Source organism: Hyla sarda, chromosome 1 (genome assembly GCF_029499605.1).
Source record: "Hyla sarda isolate aHylSar1 chromosome 1, aHylSar1.hap1, whole genome shotgun sequence".
In the NCBI taxonomy this organism is placed as follows: domain Eukaryota; kingdom Metazoa; phylum Chordata; class Amphibia; order Anura; family Hylidae; genus Hyla; species Hyla sarda.
In genome coordinates this window covers 275,878,923-275,892,944 of record NC_079189.1, presented here as the reverse complement: position 1 = coordinate 275,892,944, position 14,022 = coordinate 275,878,923, and the positions used below count along the sequence as shown (strand labels likewise).

The following is a 14,022-nucleotide window of genomic DNA, read 5'->3' as shown; positions in this document are numbered from 1 at the left end:
TTTTTCCTCCCTTTTTTGGTTTAGTTCGATTACACACAACGGGAATAAACATGTGTATAGCAAAACACGTGTTACTTCATTCCTTTTCTGTGAGAAATACTTCATTTTCTTGAAAAATTTCAGAGGTGCCAACATTTACGGCCATGACTGTATTTGCAGCCTCTGAATAGTGAAAACTTCCAATAAAGGACGCGGACACACCCAATAGGGGACAACCAGGCCTACGTGCTGGCCCTGCCTATTACACAGGGCCGCCATCAGGTTGGTACAACCAATACCCCAATTAGGGGCCCAGGTTCCCAGGGGGCCCTGGCTCCTGCAGCAGGCCCAGCACAGAAGCAGAAGACTGCTGTTTAAACAGTGGTCTGCTGCTTCTGTATGTCTGCCGGCCACATAATTGCCCCCCCCCCTTAATTCCTCCCGTGCCACTTTATTCACCCTGTGCAGATTTATCACCCAATCTTTACCACCCCCATGTTCTATTTCATCCCACATATGCCATTTCTTTCCCCCCCTTTATCCCACCTATCCAATTTCATCCTCCTGTGCCACTTTATTCACCCCTTGGGCCACATCACTTTTCCCCTTCCCTCCTCCCCCTTTTGTTCTTCTTACCTGGCCAGCAGGCTCAGGTGCAGTGTCTCTCAGAGACTTTGACGTTTTCCTGACATCCTCTGTACTGCCCTCATGTGAGAGGCTGTGAGCAGAAGCTGCTGCCAGCAGTGACAAGTGACGCTCCTGATGTCACTTGTCAGTGCCCGCAGCCGCCACGCAGCTGCTCTCAATAACATTAAAGTTGTAAAATTACGATCATCTGTTAATGGGTGCTGCCGAGTATACTTTTGAGTCATGTCTCTGAAGTTCTCCGGTGGAAGGGTCTTGGAGAAATGCCCATCGTCACATATGAGTAATGCTGTTGTACATCCTGTAGGGTATAAGATTTCTTAAACAGTTTTAATAAGCATCTCATATACAGTATATAGCTAAGCTGCTACTAAATCTGCTCCAGTAGGTATTGGTTGAGCTATTTTTTTTGTTTGGTAGGTACAACTAAAGATATACTCCACTTTAATTAAACCTATCCCCTATCCACAGGAAAGGGGATAAATGTCTGATGGCGGGGGGACTGACATCTTCCAAATTTCCCAAATGAAGCCCCCTCTCATACCTCTGGAAACTGCTTCTCCCTGTTAAGCCCTCCACAACACCGGCCCCCCACCAGCCAGTGATTGCTCAAGGAGGCCGTCTCAGAAGCATCCAGAGGTGAGAGATGGTGTTTCATTCGTAGATCACAGAGGTCGGACTCCCCGTCACAATATATAGAAAGTGCCACAGATACTTAAATACAGAATCAATAGACAACCTCAGACAATACCAAAACATAACATTTACTCAGGTGTGCTTTAGGGTGTATTTATGTACGATATTGTGGGTTTATAAGTATGTTTCGTATGTGTGTGTGTGTGTATATATATATATATATATATATATATATATATATATATATCTTAATTTGCCATATGATACAGAAAAAAAACTGAATTATTGCTGTATTGCCACTGCTGAGTTATTTTCTATATACATTTGCACAATGACAAAGCTAGTTAGAGGTTATTGGCCTGTTGCACTGGAATAATGCAGTATGATATTGTGTATCATAAACATCATCGAATTGGGTATATAAAGCACCTCTCCTTTCCATCACTTTGCACCCTTATCTTCAAACCTATTCCATTTCTCTTGCTTTTTTTTTCTTTCTTTATCCCCCAGTCCATGGTGGAAAAGGTATTAGGTATACTCTTAGTGAAGAGATTTATCCAGAAAAGGGTATGTCATTGGTGCAAAAGCTTTTGGAAGCATGTCTTATCCTGCTCTGACAGAAGTTAGTTTACTTCATTATCCTGCCAAGTTGGAGCTACTTTTTTGGCTGATAAGGATTAGTAGAGGAAAGCATGGAGAAACTCCAGTCCCACTTGTCAGGATATACTCTATTTTTTGTTATCGTCTACATATGTTAGGTTCTCTGAAGAAAAAAGCATGTTTTAAGCCATTAACATATGATGGCATAGCCTTGTAAATTGGCTTTAACTGAGAACCTGGTCTAAGTCATGCAGTAGTTGCTTTATTTTTAAGTTAAGTTGGCATGGCCACATTCCGTAGGCAGAGTTCTGTCACACTATTTACCTGTATGAGTGGGACTGAAGTGTTAATTTTTCTTCTGGTGGCACGTTTTTGGGTTCCTTATCATACACAGGGGGAGATTTATCAAACTGTGTGAGAGAAAAAGTGAAGTGATTTCCCCACAACGACCAATCACAGCTCAGCTGAGGAAAAGTGAAAGCTGAGCTGTGATTGGTTGCTGATGGGGGAAATCACTTCACTTTTTCTCTCACACAGTTTGATAAATCTCCCCCATAGTGAATATGAAATCGACTTGCAAGACTTCGCAAGATGACCCTTTGCCTGTGGAAAGCATGCACTGCATCAGAATGCCCAGTCCATTACAATCAGACTTGCAACTTAACTGCTTTATCACTGTTTTTTCTTTCTAATGTTACATACTTTATAATGGTAGCATTAAAGTTTATTTGCTACAGAGGTAAATGGTAAGAAGATGAGAAAGGGAATCTTTGACGAGTGTGTCATAGTAAAAAACTGGACTTAGGTGTTCTTTGAGAGGGTGATCTCAATAAATGCTTTTGAATTGACAATAAATGGAATATTATTAAGCTGCATGTTGCACTTGGAATGCATGGATAATCTGCAGTGACCCTTTAGCATCTTTTAAACATTGACTGGTGGATTTGGGTTACAAGTAAAATTAGTAACACAATTCCTCAGAATTTGTAAAATCCTTATCATAAATGACTGCTGGCAGGAGAAGAGTTAGAAATCCAGTGCCTTAGTTGCCATAAGAAAATACTAGAGTTTGCAGAATGGTCTTAATATTTAAAGTGTACCTGTTGTTAGAGGGGTTCTCCCTTGTTTATACTGTTTTTTGTTATTATGTTTGTGTGTTATGTGTGTATAAGTATGTGCTTTTTATGTGTTGTGATTATGTATATATGTATTTTCTTACCTTTTGTGAAGATCCGGAAGCTGGTCCCTTGTTCTTCCAGCGGATTGCTGAGTAACCTCGGCCTCCGCCATGTTGTGTTTGGTAAATGGGATGTCGGGGGTGTGTTCTTGCTTCTGTCCTTCCTATCTTCTGACGTCTGAGGCGAATCTTTTCTTCCTGTTTCTTCCGTGGCTCAGCGACGAATTTACGGACTCTTCCGGCGCATGCGCAGGTAGTTTTTTTTTTTTACCAATAAAGTTTTTTTTGTCTAAAGGACAAACTATCTGCGCATGCGCGAGTACGCAAGTGCTACGCTAACAGCATAGCGTACGTTAGGTCTACGGTAATAGCATAGCTTCGCGCAAGCGCAGACAGTTTGTCAATTAGACAAAAAAACTTTATTGGTAAAAAAATTAAAAATACCTACGCATGCACCGGGAGAGGCCACAGATTTGTCGCTGAGCCACGGAAGAAACAGGAAGAAAAGATTTGCCTCGGACGTCAGAAGATAGGAAGGACAGAAGCAAGAACACCCCCCCCCCCCACCCAACAACCCACTTACCGAACACAACATGGCGGAGGCCGAGGTACACAGCAAGCCACTGGAAGAAAAAGGGGCCAGCTTCCGGATCTTCACAAAAGGTAAGAAAATACATATATACATAATAACAAGAGACATAAAAAAAACACATACTTATACACACATAACACACAAACATAATAACAAAAAACAGTATAAACAAAAATTTTTTATGTAATGTTAATACAATTATAGGTATATTTGTAATATACATTGATTAAAAAATAAAAAAAAATTGTCCCTACAGCTAGTCTGTGTGTCTCTGTAAGGAGTCCAAATACAGGTTGGGTGGACAAGCAGGACTCTGCACTGAGGTTGTGTGACATGCCTCCTGCTCACACATCAGGATGATTGGCAATCCAGGAGCCTGCACAGATCCCTGCTTGTCCTGCCCTCACTTCTTGTAATTGCTCTCCTAATAGATACACACAGGCAGGGACAGCTTTTTTCACCTGAGAATATACAAATTGTTTTAGTCAATGTATATTTCAAATATACATAATAGTATTATCTACATTATATTAAAAGTTTTTGTTAAAGGGGTTATCCAGGAAAAAACTTTTTTGTATATATCAACTGGCTCCAGAAAGTTAAACAGATTTGTAAATTACTTCTATTAAAAAATCAATCCTATTTTCTGTCTAAGTGTTCTCTGTTGACCTGTATCTCGGGAAACGCCCAGTTTAGAAGCAAATCCCCATAGCAAACCTCTTCTAAACTGGGCGTTTCCCGAAACACGTCATCAGAGAGCACTTAGACAGAAAAGAACAACCTTAACTTCAGAAGCTCATAAGTACTGGAAGATTTTTTAATAGAAGTAATTTACAAATCTGTTTAACTTTCTGGAGCCAGTTGATATATAAAAAAAAGTTTTTTCCTGGATAACCCCTTTAACGACAGGTACACATTAAAGGCCAGTAAAGCCCTGCCATCAGTTGCACCCAGGTACATTGCTGGGAACTTATTTCAAAGGCTTTGATTTCATTATTATCACTATTTTTTCCCTTCAGGATCTGGTGTGGATGACTCTGTTGGAGAAGTTTCTATCCATGTGGAGCTGTTTACACATCCTGGAACAGGAGAGCACAAAATCAGTGTCAAAGGTAACAGATTTAGAATGATTTGGCATGACACAAAGACAAATGTGGAACTATAAAAGTAATAAAAACCCCACTCCCCTTCCATCGTTGAGGCCTCTGTTTCTGCTGACGTCGTCATGGCCTACAACTAAAGCCAGCAATGTTATATCTATTGATTGCATGGCATCCAGGTATCATATACAGTCAAAAGTAATATGTATCTCATAATAGTAGCAATAGCTCATCCTGCAGAAAATAAGCAAGTAAGCCCCCACACAACTCTGTTGGCTGGAAGAAAAAAGAAGAATTTTATTGTGCAAAGGAGGCTTCTCAAATCCACTTTAGAAATTAACTGGTCCCTTAAAAAATCAATTTTGTAAAAAAAAAAATCATGAAAATTTTTACATTTGCTGCAAAACTTCTAAGCTCTCTAACATCTTAATGTTTTACCAAATGACGCCAACATAAAGGAGACATATTGTAAATGAGAATATTTACTAATTTATGACTATCTTTCCTAAATGCAGAGAATGTCACATATCATAGCTGTAGATAACATTTACCACTAAGGGTAGGGTAACACATAATTGATCCGAAGCGTATTTTACACTGTGGATTTGCCGATGACCGACTCTAGAGTGAGCCCCCTGCCTGTGCCTACTCAAAGCATAAAACCATAAAACATAAAAACTCCATGCCACTCTGTAATCTTTTTACTGCCATAAGCAAGACAAAATAACAGCTGGAATTGCTCCCTTTTGGGGTTCCAACTGCCCAGTTATTAATGTGACATTGATTATAGGACATTAGGCTCAGCAAGGAGGAGTTTTTGCCTAATTTGTATCGCTTAGACAGTTCCAATTACCTACAGTGGGGATCAAAAGTTTGGGAACCCCAGGAAACATTTTTTTTTATTAATGTGCATAAAGAAGCCAAGAATAGATGGAAAAATCTCCAAAAAGCATCAAATTACAGATTAGACATTCTTATAATATGTCAACAAAAGTTAGATTTTATTTCCATCATTTACGCTTTCAAAATAACAGGAAAAAAAATGGCGTCTGCAAAAGTTTGGGCACCCTGCAGTTAATATCTTGTACTGCCCCCTTTGGCAAGTATCACAGCTTGTAAACGCTTTTTGTAGCCAGCCAAGAGTCTTTAAATTCTTGTTTGAGGTATCTTTGCCCATTCTTCCTTACAAAAGTCTTCCAGTTCTTTGAGATTTCTGGGCTGTCTGTCACGCACTGCTCTTTTAAGGCCTATCCATAGAGTTTCAATTATGTTGAGGTCAGGAGAAGGCCATGGCAAAACCTTCAGTTTATGCCTTTTGATGTAATCCCCCGTGGATTTCGAGGTGTGTTTAGGATCATTATCCATTTGTAGAAGCCATCCTCTCTTTAACTTCAGCTTTTTCACAGATGGCATCAAGTTAGCATCCAAATATGCTGAAATTTTATTGAATCCATTTTTCCTTCCTACTCGTGAGATGTTCCCTGTGCCACTGGCTGCAATACAACCCCAAAGCATGATTAATCCACCCCCATGCTTAACAGTTGGACAGAGGTTCTTTACATTAAATTCTGTTCCCCTTCTTCTCCAAACGTACCTTTGCTCATTCCAGCCAAAAAGTTTAATTTTAACCTCATCGGTCCACAGAACTTGTTTCCAAAATGCATCAGGCTTGTCTATATGTTCATTTGCAAAGTTCAAACGCTAAATTTTGTGGTGAGGACGTAGAAGAGGTTTTCTTCTGATGACTCTTCCATGAAGACCATATTTGTACAAGTATCTCTTTATAGTGGAATAGTGTACCACAACTCCAGTGTCTGCCAGATCTTTCTGGAGGGATTGTTCAGTCAAACGTAGGTTTTGAATTGTTTTTCTCACAATCCTGCAAGCTGTTCTGTCTGATATTTTTCTTGGTCTTCCAGATCTTGCTTTAACTTCCACTGTTCCTGATGACTGCCATTTCTTAATTACATTCTGAACAGAGGATATTGACATCTGAAAACGTTTTGCTATCTTCTTATAGCCTTCCCCAGCTTTGTGAGCGTCAACTATTTTCAGTTTCAGATTTCTAGACAACTGCTTAGAAGAACCCATGGTGCTGATTGTTGGGGCAAGGTCAGATGAGTCTGGGCATTTAAAACCTTTGAGATTGACATCACCTGGTCTTCCCAGATGAAGATTCAGAACAGTCCATGACACTGGCAGGTCTCAGCTTTCCAAATGGGCAGTGCATGCTATAAATTCTGCAGGGTGCCCAAACTTTTGCAGATGCCATTTTTTTGTTTTCTGTTATTTTGAAAGCGTAAATGATGGAAATTAAATCTAACTTTTGTTTACATATTATAAGAATGTCTAATCTGTAATTTGATGCCTCTTGGAGATTTTTCCATCTTTCCTTTGCTTCTTCATGCACATTAATACAAATTTGTACCTGGGGTGCCCAAACTTTTGATCCCCACTGTATATTAATATGAATAGTTGCCCTATGGATTTTCAAAATAGATAGTGTAGTCATGGACACACTTATGAGTAGCCGGCCTATAGTAATATCTGTCCCTGAGTGGGACAATATAAATCCCTGTACTTGTCAAGAATCTATAACGGCACAAAGGAAAGGGTGATGTAGTGAGACATGCTCTAAATTACTTATGTCCCTGCTAAATGAGTAAAACATGGAAACCTTGTTATTTATACTTTTTATTCAGATTTATTTATATTTTTATTCAGAAATTTTTTATTCCGAAAACCATGGACACTGTTAGTTAGGAAATGTTATTTACAATTTCATTTGCCAACTTCCATTTGATCGCATTTACTCAATTTTGTCCCTGAATTGTGATAGAACTGCTCTAGTAGAGTGTTATTACTGGTTGCTGTCCTGACTTGTGATTGGACAATATACCTGTCAGACACAGATCTTTTTCTGCTGAATGGCTACTCTAGTACGGTGAGCTTCTATAGGCCCCCCATCCTGTACACTCATCATGATGTCACAATAGGAGGTTTTAAAACCCCAAACACTCAGTGCCTGCTGCCTCTTGACAAAACATGTTGATGGGGGATGGGGAACCATTTTAATACAGTGCTGCAGGCACATGCATCCAAGTGAGACATATTGATCTGGCGTGGTCGGATGACTACTGAGACAGTTGTTTATCAGTTATATTATTAGAGAGGACTTGAGCTCTCGATTTTAAAATATTTGTGTATTTTTAATAAAGCTGATGGGTTTTTAGTACCGTATATACTCGAGTATAAGCCGAGTTTTTCAGCACGATTTTTCGTGCTGAAAACACCCCCCTCGGCTTATACTCGAGTTAACTCCCCGGTGAAGATAGCAGCCCGGAACCACTATCCCACCGGACGACCTCCCCACCGGACAGTCCTGCAGCACCGGACCAGCGCCGAGCGGAGGCGAGTACTGTACAGAACTAAAGGGGGTCAGAGGGGGCTGGATGATGTCGAAGGCCGCAGTGGTCTTCAACCTGCGGACCTCCAGAGGTTTCAAAACTGCAACTCCCAGCAAGCCCGGACAGCCGATGGCTGCCTGGGCTTGCTGGGAGTTGTAGTTTTGAAACCTCTGGAGGTCCGCAGGTTGAAGACCACTGAGGGCGGATAGTTCACAAGAGGATGATGAAGGTGGGGGTGTGGGATGATGACAAGGGGATGATGAAGGGGTGTGGGATGATGACAAGGGGATGATGACAGGTGATGATGATGAGGGTCTGGATGATGACAGGGTGATAATGATGAGGATGTTAATGACGGGGGTCTGGATGATGACAGGGGGGGATGATGTATTTCCCACCCTAGGCTTATATTCGAGTCAATAACTTTTCCTGGGATTTTGGGGTGGAATTAGGGGCCTCGGCTTATACTCGGGTCGGCTTATACTCGAGTATATACGGTATATGGGAAACCAAGGGTTCTTTTGGATCCCTCCTAGGAATGATCTATAGGTGCACACACAAGCAACAAAAAAAATCACTTTAGAACGCTACTTTGTATTCCTCCTCCCCGCACATTTTTTTTCACAGCTGGGCCTTTTTGAGCAGAAAAGTCCCAGTTATATAAAAGCTGCCCATTATTTTTCCATATAAATATATATACTTAAAATAACCCCCATGAGGCTGATGCCAATTGCCCCACGACAAAGGAAAAATACCTTGCAGACCCCAGAAGAAATCCCTGGATCAAAGTTCTATCCAGATAAGTCTAATATCCATAACCTGTTATATTATATTTTTCCGGAAAAACATCCAGGCCCCCCTTTAACTTGTTTATTGAGTCAGACATCACAACATAATGGGGCAGAGAGTTCCATAGTCTCACTTCTTTTACAGTAAAGAATCCTTATCTGTGATGATGGTGAAACCTTCTTTCCTCTAGACGTAGAGAATGTCACTTTGTCATGGTTATTGTCTTAGGTATAAGAAGATCACTAGAAAGATCTCTGTACTGTCCATTCATATGTTTGTACGTTGTAAACGGATCGCCCCATAGATGTCTTTTTTCCAAACTAAATAAACCCCAAGCTTGATAATTTGTTTTGATACTGTAATCCACCCATACCATTATCATTGTCTTTGACACCTTCCTCTGTACCCTCTCCAGTTCAGCCATGTCCTTATATACAGGTGCCCAAAATTTGACACAATACTCTTTGCACAGTCTGACCAATGATTTATACAGAGGCCTTACCATGAGCCTCTATGCCTCTTTAAATACATCCCATGACTTTTTTAGCCTTTAAGCCGCTGCTTGGCACTGATCATTAACCTCCTGAGCGGTATTCCCGAGCGTGACTCGGGGTTAATTTTCCCTGCCAGGATCGGTAACCCCGAGTCACGCTCGGGGTAGACTTACAGAGTTCCCGGCCGGGCTGCACGATATATCGCAAAAGCAATGCGATATAGCGATGCGGCCCCTGGGAAAACTTGCGATTATCTGCTCTGGTCGGCTCCCGTTGCGGGGGCCGGCCAGAGCAGGTAAAGAAAAATACTAAAAGTCAGTGTTTCCCTACCAGGGGGCCTCCAGTTGTTGCAAAACTACAACTCTCAGCATGCCCGAACAGCCAAAGGCTGTCCGGGCATGCTGGGAGTAGTAGTTTCATAACAGCTGGAGGCACCCTGTCAGAAAAACACTGAGCTAAATGTAAAAGGAAAAAGTAGTAAAATAAAAAAAAACTTTTGCTCACCTTTTGCTCGTCCCGGTCCCTGAAGATGTCGTTCCCCTCCGTGCGCTCTGGTCCCTGCTCTATTCATCTTACAGGACCTTTCACTTTTCAGCCAATCACAGGCCGCAGTGGTGTAAAGCCTGTGATTGGCTGAAGGGGAAAGGGCTTGTTCTGCAGCAAATACACTAGGTTTGAAATCTGCCCGGCAAACCTAGTGTATCCTGCTGCAGGACAAGGTGACAAGGGGGGGATAGGAAGAATGTGACAAAGGGAGGGGGATGTGACAAGGGGGGGGGGGAAATGTGACATGAAGGGGGGGGAAATGTGACAGGGGGGAATGTGACAAGGGGGGGGGAATGTGACAAGAGGGGAGAATGTGACAGGGGAGGGGGGATGTGACATGAAGGGGGGAATGTGACAAGAGGGGAAGAATGTGACAAGGAGGGGGAATGTGACAAGGGAGGGGGAATGTGATGGGGGAGATGTGAAATGGGCGGGGGGGAGATGTGAGATTCAGTGCAAAAAATTGTACCGCTTTTGGTACAAATTTCCAGAAAGAATCATACCGCCAGGGAGGTTAAAGTGAGTTACTTTGAGTTACTGTCCACCAGTATCCCCAAGTCCTTTTAGGTAGTAGTTTTACTTGTTGTCTTATTATTTAGCACATAATTGTACATGTTGTTTTTACGGCCCAAGTGCATAACCTTACATTTCTTCACTTTAAACTTCAATTGCCCAAGTCTCCAGCTTCCCCAAATCCCTCTGTAATAGTATGTTATTCTTCTCTGTGGTGATCACCTTACCCATTTTAGTGTCATCTGCAAATATAGAAATTCTACTCCATAATCCCTCTATAAGGTCACTAAGAAACATGTTGAAAAGAAGTTGACCCAGTACTGACCTCTGTGGTACCCCACTATTAACTGTCACCCAACCAGAGTAAGTTCCATTCATACTCACCCTCTGCCTCCTATGATCGAGCCAGTTGCTAAACCAATTACATATATCCTTCCCTTGTCCCATGATCCTTATTTTATATACTAACCTTGTGTGTGGCACAGTATAAAATGCCCTAGGAAAGTCCAGATATATAACATCCACAGCTTCACCCTGGTCCAATCTATGACTGACCTCCTCATAGAAGCTGATCAGATTAGTCTGACAGGACAGATGCCGCATAAACTCATGTTGGTGCTGTGTCAGAAGGTTATTTTTGTTAAGATATTCAAGAATGGTATCTCTCAGAAACCCCTGAAAAATCTTACCCACAACAGTCCCGTGGAACAATCCCTGTTATTATAGAATCTTTAAATAAAAGGAATAGGGGTCTGTCTAGCACGGTACTTAATTGCTGCAAAACCTTGGGACGGATGCCATCTGGGCTCGGTGATGTTGGGTTAGACAGACAAGGTTTGTTGAAAAAAAAGAAGAAGGCATTTAGAAGATTGGCCTTTTCCTCATCCTCTTTCACCATTATACCCAGATTATTTCTCAGGGGGCCAAGATTTTCAGTTTTAAGTTTTTTATTTTATTTATGTATGTGAAAAATATTTTTGAATTTTTATGGCAATCGTTCTCTTTTTTGTAGTTTTTGCTAGCGTTCTTTTTTACCGACTTATTTTTTTTATTTTTACATTTCCCCACTATCTTCTTGTTTTAGTAGTCTGAACACTTTCCTCCTATCTTTTATTACATTCCTTGTTCGATTTCACTTGTATACTTTTATTACTGAGGGATACTACGTCTGTCCTATTGGTATGAGGCACATACTTTTTGAGAAAGCCATTTTAAAATGGCGAAATGTTAAAGGAAGGGAGGATTATGTTTTAATAATAATGCTGTGCCAGTGTCCCAGCTTAGTTAGTAATTCCCATGCCCGAACTGCAGCAGGGCACCGGAACTAACTAGATAGATTAGCCTAAATACGAGTCTGTTTGACAGACACTGAGCAATTTCAATAGTACGGAGTTAGCTGTGCACAACGTTGAAGATTATAAAACACTACTGCCATCTTGTGGCAAGAAATGTGAATTACACAAGTCAAGAAATATTTTAAAGAAGCATTAATAAAAGTTAATTTTTAGGGGATCTTTAGTCAGGGTTAATCCTGAGGGGATTTATTTCCCCAAGTAGGTTGTTCATTAATAAGTCGGCCCAGAGATCCCTAGGGGATTTAGCTTGTTTAGGCTGTTATGTGGGGAGACCTGTTATGTTGGGGTGGGGGGGCTGATGAGAGCAGCTGCAAAGGCAGGAAAAGGTTCTTGCTGTACGTGCATTGGTTAAACAAGTCCCTAGCGTGTAGAGTTGTACTTTGTAGTGCTGATCACCAGTGTCTCCTTATAAACTGCTAGGGAGAGACATGTCAATCAGCTGAGTTGGCAGGGAACAGCTACCAGGACCCGCCCCTGAGACTATTTTCCCGTATTCCGGTGGCATTTTAAAACTATAATTACTCTGAAACAACCGGACGTCTCAGTATATTTCATAGTGTCCCAGAATCGCAATGCCTGCACCAGTTTTATGCTGCCCACTGTTTTGGCAGCATAAAACTGATGACAGGTTCCCTTTAACCCCTGCATGCCCATGTTGCTATTATGATGCTTCTGACTTGGGATAAGTGGGTTGTTAGTGTTAGCGTTGTACTAGCTGTACAAAATATAATTGAGAAAATAGTGAAAAAACAGGTTTAAACAACCACATTTCAAAGACTGAAAATTTGTGCTGGTCATTTAAAATAATCCTGACTACTAGATTCAAAACAAACTTGTTAAAGGGGGACTCCAGTATTTTAATCCTATGTAATGTCCACTACGGGAGGGGGGAGACAGTAAAAAACAAAATCCCTTTCTTAACTTCTTCGCTCCCCTACTGCTGCTGGAATTACAGAACTCTGTTCCTGGTATCTGGCACATCCGGGTTAGGTGGCGTGACGTCACATGGCGGGCTACCCAATCAACTCCTGAGGCTAGGCATTGCTTCGGCTCCTGAATGAATGAGCAGTCGTGTCACCTACGTAACCCAGAAGTGCTGGACACCGGAAACGGAGTTCTGTGATTCTTGCAAGGTAAGAGAGGGGTGTTTTTTTGTTGTTGTTTTTTTTACTGTCCTCCCCAAGTGGATTTTACATTAATACCAGACTTTTGTCTTGTATGTTGTATCTGCGCAGCCACAACTTAGTTCTCTTATGGAAACTTGGCAAATCAAATGTCAGGCATTTCTCAGGCTGCGAGGTGGCTGCTCCCTTTCACCTTGCATGATGTCATGGCACTGCTGATGCAGAATCCTGTTACAGAAGCCTAGCAAATCAAATCAGGCTTCACTGTCCCTTCTCTGCAGCTGGCGGCTGCCACAATGACACAGTACTGTGGGGCTGGTATGCAAATTTTTCCAGGGCTATTTTTTATCCCCAGTCAGGCCCTGTGTCCATATAGCAATACCCAAAATATTGCAAAATGGGTAGCCTGCATCAGCCACTGGTTTGTAATGTTGAGAAAAGCATGACTAAAAATGACTGAAAGATAAAAATTATAAATATATGCAAATATTTGAATCTATTAGGTGCATGCAAGTTCCTAAGGTTTGTTTTTGGTTAAGTTTAACCTTTCTTTTATTTGTAAAGTTGTTGCAGCCAATGATCTCAAGTGGCAAACCTCAGGAATTTTCCGTCCCTTCATTGAGGTTAACATGATTGGTCCTAATCTAAGTGACAAAAAGAGAAAGTTTACAACAAAATCCAAGAATAACAGCTGGGCCCCAAAATACAATGAGAGCTTCCAATTGTAAGTATTCATTGGAAACAGTTTTAAAATGTAAGATCAGTGGTTAGAACTGGTGTTGGTGATCTCTACCTCCAATGGTTTTTAAAAAAAAATATGCAGTTGTGTAGCACTTGTATTGAACCCCCTAGTGGATATAGCAGTTGGCAAACATTTTTAGCAGTAGTGTGAAAAAAGGATGAAAAACAATTGATTGGTCTTTTTTTTAGGAAATATATACTGTAGTATAATGTTTTAAATATGCATTCACAAAGTGGCCAGGATAAGAAACAGCTGTACTCACTTGCCCGATTTCTACTGCTGACATTTCAACAGTGCATGGTCCCTGCTTCCCTCTACTTTCT

General features: G+C 41.2%; 1 protein-coding gene across 17 annotated transcripts in view; it reads left to right on the top strand.

Annotated features, from left to right (window-relative positions):
• Window positions 1–14,022, top strand: part of UNC13A (unc-13 homolog A) — a 701,496-nt gene that overhangs the window by 685,161 nt on the left and 2,313 nt on the right. For 10 of the 17 annotated variants that reach the window (XM_056572580.1, XM_056572660.1, XM_056572589.1 and 7 more), the window contains 3 exons: window positions 1,771–1,827; window positions 4,649–4,741; window positions 13,522–13,681. In XM_056572580.1, coding sequence (XP_056428555.1) covers window positions 1,771–1,827; window positions 4,649–4,741; window positions 13,522–13,681 — 310 coding nt within the window. The remainder of the gene's footprint in view (window positions 1–1,770; window positions 1,828–4,648; window positions 4,742–13,521; window positions 13,682–14,022) is intronic. The other 7 variants (XM_056572633.1, XM_056572624.1, XM_056572606.1 and 4 more) reach the window with 1 other exon arrangement.